Here is a 21,671-nt window from a genome sequence, read left to right on the forward strand (position 1 = left end):
TCCTCCAGTGCCGTGCGCCTGTGTCTCTGAGTCCGGGCGCGCGGCAGCCCTCTGCGCTGGCGCGCCCTGTGGGAGTCAGTGCACGTAATAGACACTCCAGGCTTGATCCCGCCTTTAAGGACAGATGCATCCTTCCGCCTCTGCGTCGAGGCTCACTGATTTGTTTCCGCTTCTGTTTCCCGTGTGTGACAAAGCCATAAAACAGACCGTCATCTTAAACACAAACTGCTCATCATGATGTTCTTAATCCCGGCATTGAAACTGACCTGGAACCTGTTTGTTTTTCCACGTCCCAGAATTTCTTCCCAGAGCAGATGGTGACCTGGTGCCAGCAGTCAAACGGCAGTCAGAGCCAGCTCCTGCAGGTACGGGGGGCTTCTGCACTGCAACTCCCTCGAGCAGTGCTCGGTGGCCTTGTCAAACCTGGGAGCAACCACGTTCTTCCTCACCTGTGAGCCTGGGCTCCCAGGGGGTTTAGAGTAACCAGATGCAAACGTTTACCCGGGAAAGCCCTGTGTAGCTGGGCGCCTTCAAAGCGAAACAAGAATTTATAGACGAGATAAACTGACTTAGAGGCAGTAGGGCTGGGCGCTCCCGGGAGAAGCTCCCGGCTCCTGTGTTCCCTGCGAGGCCCCCAGCTCCCCTCCCTCCTCCAAGCACACATCCCTGGAAATCCCTATGAAAGTACTTGGTCCACTTTATAGTTAAAAAAAAAAAAATGATTGGGTGGCCGTAAAATCCTTTTGAAAGTAATTTATTGTGCTTTAAAGATAAGGACCCCTGTCTGAATGGTCTCCTGGCGTTCTAAGGTCTGTTCCAAGAAAACCCGGCCCTTCCCCTCCCGCCCCCGCCAGCGGACGGGCCAGCAGGTGCGTCCCCACACTTGCAGCCTCTCCCAGGGAAGTCGGGGGTATTGCCCTGCACCCCTAGAAACGTGTCTCCGAACAGAGCACGTGAGACAGTGAACAGTTCACTAAGGCGACCAGCAGGCTCCACGTGGCACCAGACATAGCAGACCACTGACATTTATTTTGTTCCTACGGAGTCCTGCTCCGAGCCCTCCCGTCTCTGGTTCGGGGCTCAGTGACTTGTTTCTGCTGCTGGGAGCTGACTGCGCTGCCCAGGGGAAGCCCTCCCACCCGAGCGTTTATCTGCTCTGCGTGAAAGTTGTGGATATTCCGTGATCACGGGACGGGGCGGTGGTCCTCCGTGGTTTACTGGCCTGATTTGAGATGATGCGGTGCTTGGTGGGCGAGCCCGGCGGTCTGTTGAGGCCCCAGAAGTGCTGGCGCGGCTGCATCAGGACCGGTCCAGCAGGCCCATCCCCACCGCAGGAGGAGCTGGGTCCCTCTGAGTCAATGGAGGGGACCCACCAAGGTCACCTGTGGCCCCCCGGCTCCCAGACCTGGCCGCCCGACCTCTCCTGCCCGGAGAAGGAGGTGCTGCCTGTGGAAAGAGTTAGCTGGGATGGGGGGCGTTCCCAGAGGGGTCTCGTGCAGACAGACACGGTCACACAGCTTCCGCTGGCGGGGACATGGCGACAGTGACGGGGCCCGGGGGGCCTCTCCCAGCCCTCTGTCTGCCCCAGCTCTGGTGGTCAGACTTCATATTTCACGGAAACCCAAAATAAACAGCAGGATCCTTAACACGTACCGTCTCATTCGGGGAGTTAGGACGCTGTGGTTCTCGTCAGTGTCAGGTCTGCTTGCTTGAGGGTGTTTAAACCCTAATTACGTTCTAGGCGACGCCAGTTTTGATGGGATTTTTAAGACTTCTGATGGGAAAGCGGTCCTTTGAAAACACTCAGTTTGACCCAAAATAGGAAGATCTTAGTCATTGGTCGGATATTTCAGTGTGAGTCACGCCAGGAACGTATCTATGTTAGTCCTCTGCCGTCGGCGCCATCTGACCCGTAACGTTTGCCCTTCGACAGACTTTTCTGAACGCCAGCAGCTGCCCTGAAATCCAGGGGTTTTTGCACGTGAGGGAGCTGGGGCGCAGGTCCTGGAAGAAGCTGTACGTTTGTTTGCGGAGGTCCGGCCTCTACCATTCCACGAAGGGAGCGTCGAAGGTGAGCCCTAATTAGAGCGGGGAGTCTGGGAGGCCGGGAGGCGTCAGGGGAGGCGCGGGCTCCGCTCCGGATGCATCTGGGGCTCCTCCAGGCTCACGGCTTGGTGATGATGGTGTGACCGCTCAGAGTGGCTGGTCTGCCTCTCTACGGGGAAAACCGGGTGATGACATGGCCCTGGGAATCCCCAGGCTGCGTCATCCCACTGTCACCATGATGCTGGCCAGCCCGGGCCCCTCGGGGGGCTGGGGAGCAGAGCCTCCCGGCTGCCAGAGTCCCTTGGAAGGTGCGGACTTCATATCCATCCTTTGGAAGCTGGCATCCTCACTGGCCCAAAGGACATGGAATAGATCACTGCCACCCTCATGGCGATCTGACGCATGGGACCGTAGACGCTTTGCAGAAAAAAACTGCGGTTTTGCATGTATCCCCGGTGGGGAGAGGAGGGGAGGGATGGAAGACAGCTGCAAGCCTCTGAAGAGAGTTGGAGCGTTGCAGGCTTGCCTTGCCGGGGTCTCCTTTGGGGTCTTGGCCCCTCTGACCTGCTCCTCCCTGTCACGTCCAAGTTCGCTGAAGTCACCCAGCACGTCCCTCTGCTGGTGGGGTCTTCACCATTGCAGGGAGGAACGGCAACCTCCTGATGGCCGAGCTCTGATGATTACCAGAGGCTTCATCCTCCACAGGGCTGAACCCAGGGGTGGGCTGGGGGGTCGGGGAGGAGGGCACGCGGCGAGCTTTGATGGGACAGTTGGATTCAGAGCACACCGCATCGCAGCACCGTGTGGCTCCCGCATTCGAGCGTGTGCCCTGGGACCTGGGCTTCCACGCCTTCTCCTGGTTTTCCCTTTGAATGTCAGGCCCCTGGAGCTTGGATGGGGCAGCCTTCTGTCTGCAAACTGGGGGGGGGGGGCCTGGGAGGATGTGGTTTTAATGTCGCACTTGCCCCCCACGGTGGTTCTGAGCGGCGGATGGACCTCAGAGGGGAGGCGGCGGCCCGTGGCTGCGCTGAGCCGTCCCCCCGCATCAACCTGACCCCCTCCCGCAGGAGCCCCGGCACCTGCAGCTGCTGGCCGACCTGGAGGACAGTGGCATGTTCTCCCTGACTGCCGGCCGGAAGCAGTACGGTGCCCCGACGGACTTCGGCTTCTGCATAAAGGTACGCCGCCCGCTGCCCTTTCAGAGAGCGTCCTCGAGCATCTGCACGCCCCAGGCACTGGGCTCGAACCGGTGACCTCCAGCTCTTGCTGGATTTATCCATTCCTGTGAAAATGTTTCTCGTGTGCATATGATGTGTTGGTCCTGGGGTGGCTCAGAAGCTCAGAAGCAGAGGATGTGACGGGGGGCCCAGTGGCTCGGAGACCCCCAGCCTGCCACCTGGTGGCCCCCAGGGAGCTGAGTGGGCTGACGCCTTCGGTGTGGGCTTCCAGTCACGGGCATAGTGGGATCGGTGACCAGAGCGCCAGCTCACTCAGACGTGCACATACAACACGTGTGCATGCATGCACGTGTGTTTGTGCACGCAAGTAGACTATGTGCATGCCCGTGCACACATACACACCCACCTCTGTGGGCAGGGACCCCTCTTCTCCCGGGCGAGGCCGTGGTCAGGCTGGTCATCGCGTTGGCAGGTCTGTACCCGATGCCTGCTGCACACGGGACGCTCTGCTAGGACTCTGACGTCCATCCTCTTGAGTCTTCCCAGGAGCTCCAGGGTGGGAACTGACCCAGCCCCGTGGCCCATGTCCGGCCCAGCCCCCTACCCGGGCGAACTTCCGTGCCAGCGCTCGACCCCGTCCCGAGGAGGAGACGGGGCACAGGGAGCCCGTTCTGTGCTAAATGCCTGCCATCTGCTTCTTTGGGTGCAAGGAGTAGGAGTCAGACCCACTAATGGCCTGCAGTGCACTGGGCGCCGGTGGGAAGCAGCCTCGGCGGGGGCCGAGCCAGAAGCTGGGGGCTCTCCCCTCCAACCGGCCCCTGCACTGCAGTCCTGGCTTCCCCGGGTCACCCCACTCAGGGGCTGTCACTCCGCCCCCTCGTATTCCCCCCTACCCAGATTCCGAGGTGGGGAGCTGGGCCAGTGTCCACCCCAGCACTGCCCTTCGGGTCTGGGTCCGGGGGCTCCCATGGTGTCAGTCCCTTCCAGAGGGTCCATCCTTGGGGCCCCTCAAGCTCCCCTGTGCCCCCTGGGGCTTCTCCCCTCACCTGCTAACCCCACATGGCCCTCCCTGCAGCTGCCTCCTCCGTCTTCCCGGGAGGGAAGCTGTGGAGCTGGGTCCTTCTGGAACCCAGGAGCGGGGAGCAGGCTCCCTCCCCACATTTAGAGTCCCCCTTGTCCGCGTGACACCCACCACCTCCTCAGGATGGCTTGCTTCCCTGTTTGTCCCCCTGGAGATCCACTGTCAGGGGGACGGCGGGGCGGTGAGCGGCGCTCGATGCCATGCGCGCACCTGCCCTGTTCCCGGGACCCCCCGCTGGTCGTGCGCCAGGGGCGGGGTGGGGTCGGGGCTCAGCCCGGCCTTGACCCTAGGGGTGCTCTGCGCCCCTGTGTCACGTTCACTGGGTCTTGCTCTATTTCCTTCAGCCGAACAAAGTCAGGAGCGAGGCCAAGGAGCTGCGGTTGCTCTGCGCCGAGGACGAGCAGGGCAGGACGTGCTGGATGACGGCGTTCAGGCTCCTCAAGGTACGCGCGTGCCCCGCGGCCACGTGCATCAGCCCGCGTCTCCCCGGGAAGGTGCCCATCTCCCGGCCTGCAGTCACCGTGCTCTGGTCACCCAGGGTCCCCACACACTTTGTCCAGTATCTCAGAGGCTTCTCACAGAGGTGTAACATCCAGGGGGTGGGAGCCATCTCCCCACCTCGGCCCTGCTGGCGTCGGGGGCCGGGCGGCGGGTTGTCCTGCGTGGTGTAGGACACTTGGCAGCTCCCTGGCTCTCCCACAAGACGCCCATAGCACCCCCCACCAAAAGCACCTCTGGACATCACCAGGTGTCCCCAGGCGCAAGTCTCCTGACAGTAAGTTCTAGAAGGGACACCGTACAGTGTGACGGCAACGCCAGGGCAGTTTCGTACGCTCTTTATCAGACGCTCAGTGTGCAGCAGTGGGGGCACCTCACTTTGAGGTCCCACGAGATGTCCCTTGGCACGCAGACACCCCGCGTGTCCGGAACCTCTTAGGGCCCCGACGTCCACAAAATTTAAGTATCATTCTTGTAAGAGAAGAAGGAATGTAAAGGATGCTCCTTTACAAGCTGGTTTCAGCCCAAGTCACCTTCAGCCGGAGACGCGTCCTGTGAGTCACTGGGGAGGCGTTCGGGGGCGTCCTCTGCCGCTGGGCGGGGAGTCAGCTTTCCCCTGGGTTCTCTCGTGGGGGAACCTCCAGGAGACATTATTAACAAAAAGCAGTGTGCAGAAAGTGGATGCGTTCGCTCCGTTTATTGTGGGGGGCGAGGAGAGGTGGAAGTGCCTGTTTGATTCGCTGGCATGCGTGTAAACACGAGACTTCAGGGGAAGATAAGGGCTACCCTGGGGTGTAGACGGGGCAGCGGGGGAGGGGAACCTGTAAGGTTTTATATGTTTGTGTGATTTTTTTTTTTTCGTCTGCAAATATATAATCTGTCTTGGAAAAAGCCAGCAGGGAAGCTGTGCTTGAGGAGGGCGGGGGTCTCCCTGGGTGTGGTCGTCACGTAACTGGGCACAGGCGGGAGCGGCCGAGCTCCTAGCAGTGATGAGGACGGGCTTCGTCGTCGGTGCCAGCAGCACGTGTCCCGTAAAATGCTAGTGCGACATCGTGGGTGTTTCAGAGCGTGGACCGTGGCCCAGGAATCACGTCCCACTCATCGGCTCCTCACGCAGCCCTGTGATGCACACGGGTGACCACCATTGCAGTGCCGAGGACAGACCTGAAGCCCGTCGCCACGGCCTCCACTTTGCCAAATGCCACTCCTGCAGGGGGAGGGGCCTGGCCCTGTGTCACCCACCATGTGGCCGCCGCAGGACCTGGAGCCCGTCTCACCGGACGCAGCAGTAGGGTTACGCCTCCCCATCCCGGCTGGTGACACCCCGGGGCCTCCCGCCCCTGCCGAGCAGCCAGCAGCAGCATCCTGGCGTGAGCGCTCCTCCCAGACGTGCGAGTGTCCTCCGTGCCGGCGCCGGCTCGAACTGCCTTGTTCCGAGGGGAAAGCATGATTCGAAGACCGGGTTCCATGCGATGCACCCGCCCGTTGCCTTGGGAACAAGGTGTATTTTGTTCCAGGGATTGACAGACACCCTTTGAAGGAACCCTAAACCGCCTCCTGGGCAGAGAGACAGGGCGGTAGTCAGACCACAGGCTGCGAGGACCTGACCAGGAGGGCGTCCCGCCGCCCACCTCCCCGTGCTCGCCCTGGACCTGCTCCCGGATCCGGGCACCACCCAGCCCGGCTGCCCCCCGGATCCTCAGGGCTGGGGTAGCCTGGTGCTCAGAGCTCAGTGGATGCTCAGAGAATTTGAACTGAACGGAAGTGGGGACCAGGCCAGACTCCCATCTCTGGCTTTGACCTTTCCTTTTTGGAAACTGCCTCTCGCCTTGCCTGCCAACGTCCCGGGAGTCAGCCCACGACGGTGCCCCTGCCAGGGCTGGCACAGTCAGCCGGTGGGGGTCCGGGCTAGGATTCTGCGCCATCTCACGGGTCCAGGTCTTGGGCCTCCGAGGGGGTCTGGCCGGCACAGCCCTGGGCACCGCTGTGTCGCATCCTTTTGTGGTTGAAGGGAAGATCCTGCCCACAGTACGTGACGAGAGGTCGCTCCCAGCTGTGACTCTCCGACACCCTGGTCCCCATAAGTGGGTCAGATGTGCCGTGTCCGCGCGTGGAGGACGTGGAGGACCCACGCCGGATTCTTAGTTTCATAACCGACGTCAGCCTGGGGACCCCGGGCCCCTGAGGCTCTGCCTTCGCACTGTCCCCAGCTCCATCCAGGAATGAGGTCTGCGTGACGGTTAATATCGCTGTAGCCATTTGGATCGTGTTAAAATCCCAGGGCTTTTTTGAGAGGAAAGGCTTGCTTTGAATTAACCTGGTGCCTTCCTGTGCGTTGAAGCACCAACACAAGTATAGTTTCTTTAAAAAAAAAAAAAAGAAATTATAACCTAAGCCTGCAGAGGAGAAAAGTGCTCAACTTACAGGCACTCTTAGGGCATCAAGCCGGCAGATATGACCCGGCTTTATTCCGCCACTTCCCTATCGTATTGTTGCGTAAATAAATTCATAGATATTTGGAGGCTGCGCAAGGAGTATGAACACTTTGTTAGTGACCCGCCATCTTCTGGAAGGTTCTTAATGGCCGTGGAAACTCTTCCCCGAGAGAAGGCTCTTGCCCCGTCAACACCGGGCCCTGTGATGAGCAGCTGCTTTGGTTTCGAGCGACCTGACGCTGGAAAGGTGGCCTGATGAATGTGCAGGAGGGCAGCCGGGGACACGTGGGCGCCTCCTCCCACCCCCGGCACAGGCGCTCGGAGTCTGGAAGGACGCGCCTGGACCGCGGACGGCTCCCAGCGCCCGGGGGTGGGGTGCAGAGCCGTCTGGGAGGGCTGAGAGGTTGTGCAGAACCGAGGCAACGCGCTGGTGAGGCTCGCTGCGTGCTGGCCAAGCGCACGGCCACGCTGTGCCACCCTGTGGGATCCTCCCGGGAGCCTGGAGCAGGGCCGGGCACCACCCCCCCCCCCCGCCAGTGCAGGTGGGGAGAGAGTCGCAGGAGATGGGGCAGCCGGGACTCCGTGCCCCTCGGGTGGCACCCCATGGGACCCCCAGGTAGGATGTGGGCGCAGGCTCGGGCGTGTCCAGCCGTCCCATCCGGTGATGCCACCTGCCTGCTCGCTCACGCCCAACTTCACGGCCTCTCTGGACCCCACCATCCAGGCACATGGTCCCCCAAAGCCAGTCCTCTCAGTGGTGACAGTTCGAGGAGACACATTCTCTCGTCAGTCCGTGGCGGAACAGAACAGACAAGGACGTTGCAGCAAACTTCCCATGAAGCCAGCTGTGCTCGTGGCAAAAGCTTTATTCTTCCGCCTGAGATTTGTCCTTTTCAATTAATCTTGAAATCACCTTAATTTTATAAAATAGTCTCGATCCGGTGGTAGATCAGTGGTTAGTTTTTGGTTTGTGGCTCTGTGTGTGTTCTCTTATTTGGCAAATTAGTTGCCAAGCCTTAAGACAGTCACAGATTTTGTTCCCCCCAAGTTTTCTTTGTTTTGTTTTGTTTTGCATTTATCATACTTTTTTTAAACATTTTTTATTGAGTTATAGTCATTTTACAGTGTTGTGCCCCCAAGTGTGATTTCTCTGTGAAATCTAACAGAATGGAAGTCCCTGATACAGACCTTCCTTCTCCCCCTCCCTCTTCCCTACAAGATGATCCGTCTCGTCTAGTGGTTCCCAGTTTTATTTTTATGTAGCAGAACCCTTTTCCCCACTCAGGCAACTTCTGAAATAGATTAAAAGATTGAATGAATTACACGGCACATCAGATCCCTTGTAAGTGGCAGGGAATCCCGGTCTCAGCGTCTGTGACAGCAAAGACTGACTGGGACCTGGCAGGTGCAGCCCTGTCTTGAATGATGCCAGGGAGGCAAGGCAGGGCCGGAGGGTCTCCCGTCTGCAGTAAATGGCACGCACCCTTTGACACAGTCGTTGGTCCAGCCTGCTCCTCTGGTCCCACCCAACCCCAGGAGCCCAGGAGGAGCAAACCCGCTGCTCCATGGTAAAGCACGGCCAGAAACTCCTGGCGGACGGGCCAGTCGCTAGCACACGGGTGCTGTCTCAGTCCGCCGTTTGCGGGTTCTCAGAAGCGCATCGCCACTCAGAAGCGGCTTGGGGACCCAGCCCTGCCCCATCCCTTCCTGCACCGCCTGTGTGTGTGCAGAGCCCCAGCCACACCGTCTGAACGGCAGGAACAGATGCCTTTCTTCTCTGCACCGACAGATGGAAACCAGGGGGTCAAACTGCATCAAAAGTAAATTTTTCTAGTGGGAACAGTGAAGGCACACTGTGCCTGTGCCCAGCTACCTACCGTTGCATTTTAAATCAAGATGAAATGGACAGTCTTTGCAAAAACAGAAAAACCTTATCGTTGACTGAGAAACCCAGAAGGAGAAATTGAAGGATTTATAAAAAAAAAAATTAATTTCTCGAAGTTTTCAGGAATATGCAAGCTCTGTGCTGTGTGAACTGTCACAGAACCTGGAGTGACAGTGACCGAATGCTGAGGTCTGGGTCACCCGCACGCCTCTGGGGCTGAGCTGTCCATCAGGAACCTGGTCGGACATGACCTCTTAAGTGGGGACTCACCCCTCGCCACACAGTTCCCTCTCCGCTAGTACCCGTGTGACACCGCCACGTCTCTGAGTGCTGACTGCAACACTGTCACTCCCTCGGGGTACAGAGCACACTTTACATTCATTTTGTGTCCGTGGAGCTGAACCCAAGAACAGGAAGCATTTTTGGACCATGACTCCCAGCCTTTGTGCACTCTCAGCAAAGAACTAAACTTAGGTTCCCTCTCACGTAAGCAGATAAAGATTAAATGTTGAATTAAATTCCAAGACAGCACTGTGCTGTGCACCAGAAATGAATGCAACGTTGTAAATGAACTGTCTACCTCAATAAAAAAAAAAATTTGTTTTAAATTCCAAGGTAAAAGAATTGGCGTTTCGTTATTTATGTTGCTATGTTGTTTAGCGCGTTAATGTGATGTGTGTTATGTATGCGATGTTTCTGGACGTGAGCAGCAACTCCTCGGCACAGCCAAGTAGACACTCTGCTTCATGTAGAAACATCCCCGCCGTGTCTTTACACACAGAAGCCAGACAGCAACTGTCACCTTCTTTCTTTATCATTTCAGAGGGTCACATTCATTAGACGTGAGTAAGAAATGAGAAACGTATTACAAAAGAAGGGGAAATGCTTCTACGGTCAGACTTTCTTTTGAAGCAATGGAGGAAAACATAAAGAAGACTGGTGGTGCTATAAACGTTTCTTTAAAACCCACTCCCGTGAAATAAGAAAAAAAATACAAGATAAATAACTTATACTGTAGCTTGTACACAAAGGCTTAATATTTAAACTTAATATGTACACTCTAAAGAATTTACACAAATTAAACTATCACTCTGACGGCTCTAGGGTTTGTAAATAGGAAGAAAATGTGAATTCGTAGCTGTGGAACTGAAGGTAATAAATGCAGAAAACGTTCATCTTCTTCAGTAATTAAGAGTAAACATAATAATTAAAATTACCCTGCAGTAAGGCACAATTGTGTACCTACTGAAAAGGCAAGCTAGGTAAACAGCTCATAGGTCAAGGACGAAATACAGAAGACAGTTTTTAAGTATTCTGAATTGGCTAAATGTAGAAATACGACAATCTGCAGCTGAAGTTGAATTTAAGAGGTAAATGTTTAGTCTTAAATATATTTTGGGGGGAAAAAAAAAAGTCAGGCTTGAAATCAGTGACCTAAGTGTCCCTTTCAAGACATTTTAAAAAGATGATTGCACAACATTGTAAAATGACTATAACTCAATAAAAAAATTTTTTTAAAAATTAAAAAATAAAGATAGAATTGTTGAATTCTTTAAAAAAAAAAAGATGATCGAATTAAGACCAAAGAAGGGAAAAAATATGTATATAAGCACACAGGTGACTCAGGGCGCCCCCAAGACCACCCTTGGCATCCGTCACTTACCAGAAGGACCAGTTCATCAGTGCGTTGGTACCAGGAGGATCAGAACTCAGCGAGGCGCCTGGGCTGGTGGTTATGGGCTGTCACGGTCCTTGAGCTCAGGGGGCTCTTGGCAGGGGGTGCCTGCTCTTCTGTGTCCGCGTGGCTCTCGGCGCCGTGGCTTTGCCACGTTCTGGGGCTCTGAGAGCCCCGGCGAGCCCCGTGACCGACGCCGGCCTCCCCTTCCCTGCAGTACGGGGTGCTCCTGTACGAGAACTACCGCGTCCCGCAGCAGAGGAAGCCCACGCTGTCCCCGTTCTCCACGCCGGTGGTAAGTCGAGCTGCCGTCCCCCAAGTCCCGGTCCTTCCCAGCCGCGGTGCCCGGGGCGCCAGGAGCGCACTGCGTCCCGGAGAGGCCCGCGCATCCGCCGCCTTGCGTTTCCCAGCAGGGAGGTCTTGCTGGAGCGAATTCCTCCACCTCCCTTCTCCCCATGCGTGCATCTCCCCTCGGGCTTGTGTCCTGAGGTGGCTCCGTTTACGAGCTGTATGCAAGAGCCCAGAGATGTCTCAGCTGTACTGAGAGGCTGCCCCTCCCACCGTGGCTCCGTCCCCTTCGGCCGTGGCATCCGTGGTGCTGTGGACCGTCCCCCTTAGGTCCTTCCCTGCGAGAACTGAGAGATGATAGCCACTCTTCTTGTGTTCTCAGGTTGCACTTTCCTTCCCAGAAGTGCAAAAAAATACACTCCATCCTCTCAAAATGGGATCTTAAAGATCCTTCTGCGTCCACTCCTGGGAGATGTCAAATTATCCTGCCGGGGGGGTGGAGGTGGGGGAGGGTATAGCTCAGTGGTAGAGGGCGTGCCAAACAAGCATGGGGTCCTGGGCTCAATCCCCAGCACCTCCATTAAAACAAAAGACAGAAGCCTGGAAACAAATAAAATACAAAATTAGAGCATGCTTGGCATGCACGACACCCTGGGCTCAGTCCCCAGTACCTCCATTAAAAATAAATAAAACCTAATTACCTCCCCCCCAAAAAAACACAGACAGTGCAGTGTATCAAATATACCTAAATAAACCTGGAAGGAAAAAAAAATTTTAAGAATGATTTTTAAAAATTAAAATAAAAATAAATGCCTTGTAATTCAAAATGCTGACAAGGATGCAGAGAAACTGAAAAGTCTTCTAAATTACCAGCAGGAATGCAAAATGCTGCAGCCATTGTAGAAATAGCTTGGCAGTTTCTTGGGGAAAAAAGAAAAAAAATGTTATCCTGCAGAAAGGGTCCGCGTGTTTCTTTCCTGAACTGACTTAACCCGAGGGAGGGGCTTGGCTGCTGCTGAAAACAGGCTCACCTTCGATGCTTCTGTTTGCAACACACGTTAGGGAGCATGTGGAGGGGTACACGGTGCAGATCCTGGGGGCACCAGGGCCCCCCAGCAGCCTTTGAATCCCTGGAGAGGATCGGAACACACCTGATTCTTCTTAGGAAAAACCAAAGCCGTTTTTAGCTCCAGATCCTCAGGGAGTTGGGAGGTGGGGGCTGGCCTGTCCCCTCGCGCCCTTGCAGGGTCCTCACGCCTCCTCCCCGTGGAGATCCCACGTGCTGCCGCGGCTCCTTTCCCGCCATGTTAAGAACCTGCGGCCTTTCCTTTCCAGCGCAGCGTCTCGGAGAACTCCCTCGTGGCCATGGATTTTTCTGGGCAGACGGGGAGAGTGATCGAGAACCCGGCCGAGGCCCAGAGCGCAGCCCTGGAGGAAGGCCACGCCTGGAGGGTAAGGCCGTGGCCCCGCGCACGCCTCGTGCTTGCGGGGCCCTGCACCACACCGCGCTCCGCGGAGCCCGCGTCTCCATCCTGGCTCGACCGCTCACCAGCGTCTTCTGACCTCGAACAGTGTCTTCACTGAGGCTCGATTTCCTGAGACTCACCCAACTTCCACGCTTTTCTGAGTTTTAAAGACCCACGTGCAAAACACAGGCTCTGGCCCAGAAAGCCTTCCCCATCCTCTGGCTGAAGAGTGTGCGGGGACAGGGGGACATCCCCCCGGCACGTGGGCCCCCTGGACCAGTGTTTCCAGACCTGCCTGGTGCTTTCCCCCTAAGATTTATCGGGGTGTCTCCTGTGTGAAAAACAAGGCTCTGTTGGGATCCTGGTGTGGTCAGAAATACATCTGGATGCTTCTCTTTTTGTTTTTTGATTTTTTTAAAAATGTTTTTTGGTGGGGGGAGGTAATTAGGTGTCTTTAGTTTTAGAGGAGGTCCCGGGGGTGGAACCCAGGACCTCGTGCGTGCTAAGCACGTGCTCTACCCCTGAGCTACGCCCTCCCCGCTTCTGTTTTGAACAGCTGCGACCCACAAGCTTTGTCCTCGGGCTCCGATGGGAGTGTCACCCCAAAGTCCAGGGCCCCGCGAGGCTGTGCCCCGGCTGGCGTGGTGGTGGTGCCCCTCTGCCACCTGAGCGCTAACGTGGCGGTTTCTCTTGCAGAAGCGAAGCACACGGCTGGGTGCCCTCGGTAGCCAGAGCCCCCTCCTCCCCTCCACCCTCAGCACAGGTAAAGGCGGCCGGCTGGCCAGATGCTTTGGTGCCCAAATGGAATCAGACATGCTTCCGCCCTCCCTGGGCTTCACAAAGGGTCCCTCCCGGAGCACCCGCAGGTGCAGCTGCGGGAATCGGGGGGCCCCGGGTACATCTGGCCTGGCTCTCAGGGAGTGGCTCCCGCAGAGGGGCTGAGACCGGTCCCCCCCTCTCCCCCGACAGTGATCCACAGGACGCAGCACTGGTTCCACGGCAGGATCTCCAGGGAGGAGTCACACAGGCTCATTAAACAGCAGGGACTCGTGGACGGGTAAGGGGCCACCTCGGGCGAGGGCTGCGGTCCTGCTGCGCCGGGCGTCTGGCTGGCTCGCCTCCCCTGGGCGTCCGGCCCTAGTGGGCAGAGGCTGGAGCTGCATTTTAAACACAGGCCGTGGGTGCTCAGGGATCGCACAGCTAGGAAGTGGCTGGCGGAGAGGGCCTGCGGTCCGTTTCCATCCATCCTCTGCCTCTTTGCTGAAGTCCCAAGCGATGAACACACACTACTTACTTTGCATCAAGAAGGCTGTGGGCCAGTGGGAAAAAAAGCTGTACTTTTGCCTCCACTTTATCATTAGCTTTTGCCTGTCGACTGAAAAAAAAGCAAAAAAAGCACAACCTGGAAGTTGAGCGTTATGTTTTATTCCGCGGGCATTTCTAAGGACTTAATCCGGGAGGCAGCCTCTCAGGTCGCTCCGAAGAGGCAGGGGAGGAGCCAGAATTTGTAGGAGTTTTTGCAACAAAGACCGGGTAGTGGGAACATCAAAAGATGCCTGTTAATTAAAGGGAACCAGACATCTCCAGTTAAGGAGCTGAGCGCTTTTCTCTGTACGGGAAGGTGCAAAGTCTGGGCTCACTGGAATCATTCCTTTGATGTGCACCCGAGCTCAGGGCCAGTGTCCTGTTCTCTCCCATCCTGAGTCTGCTTGGGGCACCGCTGGGGGTGGCTGCAGAGGCTGAGGGCTTGGCAGCAGGCAGCCCATTTGTCTGCATCCTGAGCACCCCCTCCCCGCCCCGGCTCACCACTGGGGACCATGGGAGTGGCTGATGGCTGAGGTCTGCGTCCTTTGTTTGCTGATAAAAGCTGGCCGTCATTTTCATCCACAGACCCCAGCCACCCCGACCCTGAGAGGCTTGAAACAGTAAAGCTGTACCATTGGGGCTGGCTGAGTGGCTCTTGTCGCCTGGGCCGCGGGACGGCTGTCCTCACGTGTCTGGCTGCGGCCGCGGAAACAGGGTGACGGGCACAGGCTTCCAGCAGGCTAGCCTGGGTCCGTGCACATCAGGGCCATCGTGAGGCTGTTGGGAGCCAGAGGTCCAACCTCAGGGCTCGAGCACGTCTCAGGGCTGAGGCCCCGTTGGTCAGAGCAACCCCCGTGTGGCCACGCTCAGCATCGCTGTGAATGGGAGGGGCGCGCCCGAGGGAGTGATTATGGACATGTGATTGACCCGTGGGGTGGGGACGGTGGCCACTCTGGAGCTCAGCCTGAGTCCTGTCTCTGGACCCCAAGAGGAGGCCATGATGAGTCACTCAGATGCCCTGGTTCATTTCCTTGGCAGAGCGCCCCGCCCTGGCTCTGCTGGAAACACAGGCCCTTGGAAGCTGCCAGGCTCAGAATGGTCCTTCTGTTCTTCATCTTCGAAAAGGTTTACAATGCAAATCTAACCGTGCACAGGAGAGAGGGGAGTGTAAGGAACCCCCATGTGCTCCCTTCCCGGCTTCCGCGTTTGGTGTCGCAGTTTCTGTCCTCCGCGTCCTATCCTACCAATGTCTTCCCTGCTCCTTCTCCTCTGTCTTCCTCCTCCTTCTTCTGACTTTTTCCAGTTCCCTTCCTCATTCTTCTGCTGGCTGTGTGACCTCAGGGGAATCGCCTAACTTCTCTGTGCCCCGCTCCCCTCGCTGTCAGATGAGGACAGTCCTAAACGAGCCCACGTGTGCAGCATCTGGGCGAGACCTTGGGCTGTGTCCTGGCTCTGGTCTCCACCGCCCTGGGCGCAAGCAGCTCTGGGTTCTTGCATGAAGGGACCCGTAAACACACTCGGGAGAGCCCCCTGTGCCTGACTTCAGTTCCTAGCGGAGGAGAGGACCCCCCCACCCCGTGGTCCTCAGCGCTTCCCCTTTCTGTGTTCTGTGCTGGTTTCCTAAGTGGTGGCACCCCTTGGGGTGCATCCTCCCTGAGCCCTGTCTCCAGGGAGTGGAGATCCAGGAATCTCTCTTGACGACAAGCCACACCCCTTTTAGCCTCACCGGCTCCTCCGAGCGGGTGGTCATTTCAGACAGGCAACCATTAGGCACCACCTGTATGCCCCAAGCCCTTGGGACAGACTTAGATTCCCCGGGTTGCACCCCAAACTGAGGCCGCGTGTGGTGCCTGCTTCTTGGGGTGCTCAGAAGCAAACAGATGAGAAGGGACGGCCCCAGCTTTGCCTGTGGGAAGACCCAGCCCTGCGAACTCCTGGGTTTCTGGGAGGCAGACGTGCAGCAGGCGTGCAGCCCTGCCCAGGAGAGGAGCTGGCCCTCTCACCCTCATCAAACCCAGATCCGTGATCCATAGCCCTGGCCCTCCCGTTTGCCCAGCTGAGCCCGCTCTGCTTGGTGTCTCTAAATTGTGTTCTGAAGAACACATGTCCTGCAAAATGCTATAAAACATACTATGAGAGAGTCAGATAAGAGAGGGAAACTCTCCCGCTGGGGCCCTGAGCATTGAATAGCATTCATTGTCTTCTAGTCTAGCATCCTAAAGGCTCTGAGAAGTCCCGCAGCAAAAGAAAACCATCTTTACATTTTTAACCCAGGATTTTCCAGTCTTTTAAAATTGTTCTCCGTCTTAACATTGCAACCTAGAAACTGACCCCTGCAGTTGGGTTTCTAAAGCCTTTAAAGTGTGTTTCCTCTCAGGCTGTTTCTTCTTTGTCCCCGGGGTTAGGGCTCGGGGACTTTTTCCTCCTTCTTTCCAGCATGTGTCTGTCTTGCCATCTGATTCCGGATGTGTTAGTGGGAAAGCAATGATTCACACTTCTTTGTGCTATTCTAAATTTTTAAATGTCTTTTAATTGAAGTACAGTTGATTTACGATATTGTGTTAGTTTCGGGTGTACAGCAGAGCGACTCAGTCTTTTTGTAAATTATAGTCCATTATCAGTTATTACAAGATGATGGGTATGATTCCTTATTTTCTGTATCTGTGAGCATTTTCTGTTTTGCATACACATTTATTTGTATTATTTTTTAGTCTACATGTAAGTGCCATAATACAGTGTGTCCTTCTCTGTGTGACTTACCTCACTAAGCATAATATTCTCTAGGTCCATCCACATTGCTGCAGATGGCGATGTTTCGTTCTTTTTCATGGCTGCATAGTATTCCATTGTATAACTATATCACAGCTTCTTTATCCAGTCATCTGTCGATGGACATTTAGGTTGTTTCTGTGTCTTGGCTGTTGTAAATAGTGCTGCTGTGAACATTGGGGTGCAGGTGTCTTTTTGCGTTAAGGTTCTCTCTGGATATATGTCCAGGAGTGGGATTGCTGGATCATAGGGTAAGTCTGTCTTTAGTTTCATAAGGAACCTCCATCCTGTTCTCCACAGTGGCTGCACCAATTTACATTCCCACCAACAGTGTAGGAGGGCTCCCTTTTCTCCACATCCTCACCAGCATTTGTTATTTGTAGACCTTTTGATGTAATTTCAGATTGTGGAATGGGTGTGAGAATGATGGTGTGGGCCCCTGTGCGCGTTGTACCCTGGTACCCCCATTGTGAGCATTGTAACATCTTTGGTTTATCGTATTCCCTCTTGCGTCAGAACCATTCTGGAAGTACATTGGGGCATGATACCCCTTTAATCCTAATTATTATGAAATTTCTAAAAAAACAAGGGCTTCCCTTATGAACCATAGCACCATGAATTCAGTCCTGCCCTCCGATGTACACACTCAAATTGTACCAAGGGTCCTAGCTGCATCCTTTACGACCAAAGGAGACAGCCTGTGCATCCTCAGCCCCGCCCTGGGCCAGCACGGGCTTCAGTCCAGTGAGCGCAGACGGCGCCTGGGTTTGGACCAGTCTGCTCCGGCAGAACTGGGTTCAGGTGGTGCGTTTCAGGCAGGTGCTCCCTGGAAGTGGTGCCGTCCGGAGGTGCTGGGCTGGGCTCTCTCACTCCTGGGGGTGCTGGCTGGAGGAGCTGAAGGCGGTACCCACCGGGTTTCTCTTCTGGAAGGTTACTCTGCGTCCCCGGTCATCCTCATTAAGTCTTGGTGGGGTGGATGCTTCGAGACGATATAAACATTCTCTTTCTCATCAAACATGCTGGTTCTGGCATCCACTGCCGGTGCCCCTACTTAGCGGTCATCTCTGGCGACTGCCACGGGTGGTCCTCAAATCCATACTCCTCCCTCACTAATGTAGCTGGCTTTCTGCTCCTGGAAGGAGCTTTGTTTCCACCCTTATTGTGCATCTGCTCATTGATTTATCAAAGCAGTGTGTTCTCAGGCTGCAATGCACCACTTCCACCATCTACTTTGGTGGCCAGATTTGACCTGGGTCATTCTTCTTTGATCACTTCCCCTCATATTTCCCCAGCCTTAGCCTTAGAGTCAGCCATGTCTGGGTTCCTCTCCGTGGAGGGTGACAGTCCAAAACCGCAGTCCGGGTGTGGAGGTAATCCTGCCACCCGAGCCTGCCCGTGTTCCCGTGTGCGCGCGTGTGTGTGCAGACGTATACACTAATGAGTCTGGATTTTTCAGATTAACAGTCTGATTATTTCCATTCGCAGGCTTTTCCTCCTCCGTGACAGCCAGAGCAATCCAAAGGCATTTGTTCTCACACTGTGTCATCATCAGAAAATCAAAAATTTCCAGATCTTGCCTGTAAGTATCGATGTTTACGCACTCATTCTCCTTCTGTTTTTTTTTTTTTTTTCCCGGGTTTATTCTTAAGGCAGTTTTCAAGTTATAAACTAACCAGAACATGAAATGTCAGACAGTTTCAGGCTTCCCGGTGAGATGCTTGGAGCAGTTTCTTGGGGGGTTTAATCGTTTGGAATCGGGAGCGATGTTTCCACAAAAGTCAGGTTGAAGGCGGTGGCATTGTGCTGCAGTCCACCCACGGCCTGTCTGGCTCCTGGTTGAAGCTGAAACGGCCCCGATGGGGAACAGCGAGGTCAGATCTGGGGAGACACAGAGCAGAACTGTTTGCCTGGGAGCCTGGCGCCAGGGGCACGTGTGCTTATGAAAAGGCTGGTGTGTTCAGTAGGTCCGACTCTTGGCCACTGAAATCTCAGCGATTGTCTGATTTCTGCTGGCGGGTACCAGGGCGCCTCCCAAAGGTTTTAGGAAGAGTGACCGTGGTGCCGAAAGAGAAGCTTTGTTCCTCCTTCCCTGGGGTCCGTGGATCAGAAAACAGCTTCCATATTTAAACAGTTTCAAAAGCTTCGTCATTGGACACATTAGTTGGCACCACTGTCTTGCCAAATGATTGTTAGGTTGGTCAAGTGTCGCTCATCTCCGTGCTGTGCCCAAGTTCGGATTCTAGCTCACGACTCGGGTGTCCCGTGGGAGACGGCTGTCAGGAACCGCCAAGAATGCGCGGTCTCGTTGCGGGTGAGATGGACAAAATGGGTCCCGGATGTTTGGTGTCGGTCAAGGGTATCGATGGCAATGTAGGCACAGAATCGGTAAATTCCACAGGTCATAAAAACTTCCATGGAATGTTTCCCGGGAAGCCAAACCCAGGGAAATTCTGCTGCAAGAGGGCGGCCCTGTGTGTCCCTCCCAGAGAGCTCCTCTGTCCCTCCGCACAGTTCAGTCCTGAGGAGGCTTACAGGAACTGAATGCCTCTGTTTTGCATCGTGGAACTTGGCATTTTTCGAGCTTTTCTGAGCCCAGGAGTTTATACCGAGCGTCTGCAGAGTCACCCGGTGACAGGTGATGGGAGGCGTGGCCGAGAGAAGGGAGGGTTGGCTGCCGTGACCTGGCGGAAGCACCGGCTGGGGTCTTGTGGGACAGCCGCTCGCTGCTGTGTCGATGAGGAAACTGAGCCCCGATCGCTCTGGGGGGCCCGCCCTGGGCCACACTAGAAAGGGACACGCTTGGAGCCCAGACGTTTCAGGGTCCACCAAACACTGTATGCCAACCTGGCAGCTGTTCTCCGAGGCACAACCCTTGTCGTTTGCCCACTGCATCGTATTACTGACACAGATGTTACTCTCTTAGCCTCAAATGTGAAATAAAGGGGGAAAGTGCTGGCCAGCGGAGCAGATCGTTACCGTTCTTCCAAATAACCCCAAATCCTAGGAAGATCAGAGGGACTGGAACTTGAGACATACGGCACCAGGATTGCAGCCCCTGTGCTTAAAAACAGGCTATGGGTGTGCTTGCAGCTCCAAACAGTGTTTTTGGAGTGAAGAAGCTTATTAATCCATGCAAGTTTAAAGCTTACCTCCTCGGGGGGAGGGTGCAGCTCAGCATGCATGAGATCCTGGGTTCCATCCCCAGCACCTCCATTTAAAAAGAAATTAAAGAATAAATAAACCTAATTGGCACCCCCCCCCAAAATAAATAAGCAATAAGGATACATTGTACAGCACAGGGAACAAAAGCCAGTATTTTGACACCAACCAACTTATTTACAAAACAGAAAGACACTCACAGACATAGAAAATGAACTTATGGTTAGCAGGGGAGGAAGGAGGGAGGGAGAGATAAATTGGGAGTTTGGGATTGGCAGATAAAAACAGTTATGTACAGCATAGATAGCAAACAAGGTCCTATTACGTGGCACAGGGGACTATGTTCCATAGCTTGTAATGCCTGTAGTGTAACCGAATCACTGCTGTAAACCAGAAACTAACACGACATTGTAAATCAACTCTATTTCAATTTGAAAAATGGGAAAAAAATAAAAATATATACACAAATTTTTAAGAAGAGAGGAAATGCTGCCAAATAAAATGATGTAATGTTAAAAATAAATAAGTAGGTATGTTTACAAATATAAACAAATAAAACTAAACCCCTCTGTGTGAACAGCGCAAAGCGGCTTTCCTGTTCGCACCGTATTCTAGGCATTGAGCTTAAAACGTGTTCTGTTAAAACTGACGTTAGTAAGGTGGTTGTTTCTGTACAGTTCCTCCATCTTAAAAAAAATCACGACCAAATATTCCAGGACCCGGGCAAGTCGCTCTTCCTGCACGATCTTACTAATCCGTTATGGTTATCCAGTGTTTGCTTCTTAACGGAGCAACGTGAAGGTGGGGGGCTGAAGGAGGTTGCCCGGGGGCCGGCTGTGAGGACCCAGGGCTGTGTCCTTGTCCACGGGGTGCGCCGGGTGCCTGGGCACTTGCAGGTTAACTGCTCAACCTCACCCTCCTGCACAGGGTGCGCCGGGTGCCTGGGCACTATGGTTAACTAGTCAACCTCAGCCTCCTGCACGGGGTGTGATGGGTGCCTGGGCACTATGGTTAACTAGTCAACCTCAGCCTCCTGCACGGGGTGTGATGGGTGCCTGGGCACTATGGTTAACTAGTCAACCTCAGCCTCCTCCACGGGGTGCGCCAGGTGCCTGGACACTGTGGTTAACTAGTCAACCTCAGCCTCCTGCACGGGGTGTGCTGGGTGCCTGGGCACTATGGTTAACTAGTCAACCTCAGCCTCCTCCACGGGGTGCGCCGGGTGCCTGGGCACTATGGTTAACTAGTCAACCTCAGCCTCCTGCACGGGGTGTGCCGGGTGCCTGGGCACTATGGTTAACTAGTCAACCTCAGCCTCCTGCACGGGGTGTGCCGGGTGCCTGGGCACTAAGGTTAACTAGTCAACCTCAGCCTCCTGCACGGGGTGTGCCGGGTGCCTGGGCACTATGGTTAACTAGTCAACCTCAGCCTCCTGCACGGGGTGCGCCGGGTGCCTGGGCACTATGGTTAACTAGTCAACCTCAGCCTCCTGCACGGGGTGTGCCGGGTGCCTGGGCACTATGGTTAACTAGTCAACCTCAGCCTCCTGCACGGGGTGTGCCGGGTGCCTGGGCACTATGGTTAACTAGTCAACCTCAGCCTCCTGCACGGGGTGTGCTGGGTGCCTGGGCACTATGGTTAACTAGTCAACCTCAGCCTCCTGCACGGGGTGTGCTGGGTGCCTGGACTCTATGGTTAACTAGTCAACCTCAGCCTCCTCCACGGGGTGCGCCAGGTGCCTGGACACTGTGGTTAACTAGTCAACCTCAGCCTCCTGCACGGGGTGTGCTGGGTGCCTGGGCACTATGGTTAACTAGTCAACCTCAGCCTCCTGCACGGGGTGTGCCGGGTGCCTGGGCACTTGCAGGTTAACTGCTCAACCTCAC

General features: G+C 55.3%; 1 protein-coding gene across 6 annotated transcripts in view; it reads left to right on the forward strand.

The window, feature by feature from the left end:
- The window catches only part of GRB10 (growth factor receptor bound protein 10), a 116,705-nt gene that overhangs the window by 89,053 nt on the left and 5,981 nt on the right, over positions 1–21,671 (forward strand). For all 6 annotated transcript variants that reach the window (XM_064482346.1, XM_064482345.1, XM_031444999.2 and 3 more), the window contains 9 exons: positions 297–365; positions 1,934–2,071; positions 3,114–3,224; positions 4,650–4,748; positions 11,016–11,093; positions 12,422–12,538; positions 13,249–13,315; positions 13,522–13,609; positions 18,112–18,205. In XM_064482346.1, the coding sequence (XP_064338416.1) occupies positions 297–365; positions 1,934–2,071; positions 3,114–3,224; positions 4,650–4,748; positions 11,016–11,093; positions 12,422–12,538; positions 13,249–13,315; positions 13,522–13,609; positions 18,112–18,205 (861 nt within the window). The remainder of the gene's footprint in view (positions 1–296; positions 366–1,933; positions 2,072–3,113; positions 3,225–4,649; positions 4,749–11,015; positions 11,094–12,421; positions 12,539–13,248; positions 13,316–13,521; positions 13,610–18,111; positions 18,206–21,671) is intronic.

Source organism: Camelus dromedarius, chromosome 35, assembly GCF_036321535.1.
Source record: "Camelus dromedarius isolate mCamDro1 chromosome 35, mCamDro1.pat, whole genome shotgun sequence".
NCBI lineage: Eukaryota > Metazoa > Chordata > Mammalia > Artiodactyla > Camelidae > Camelus > Camelus dromedarius.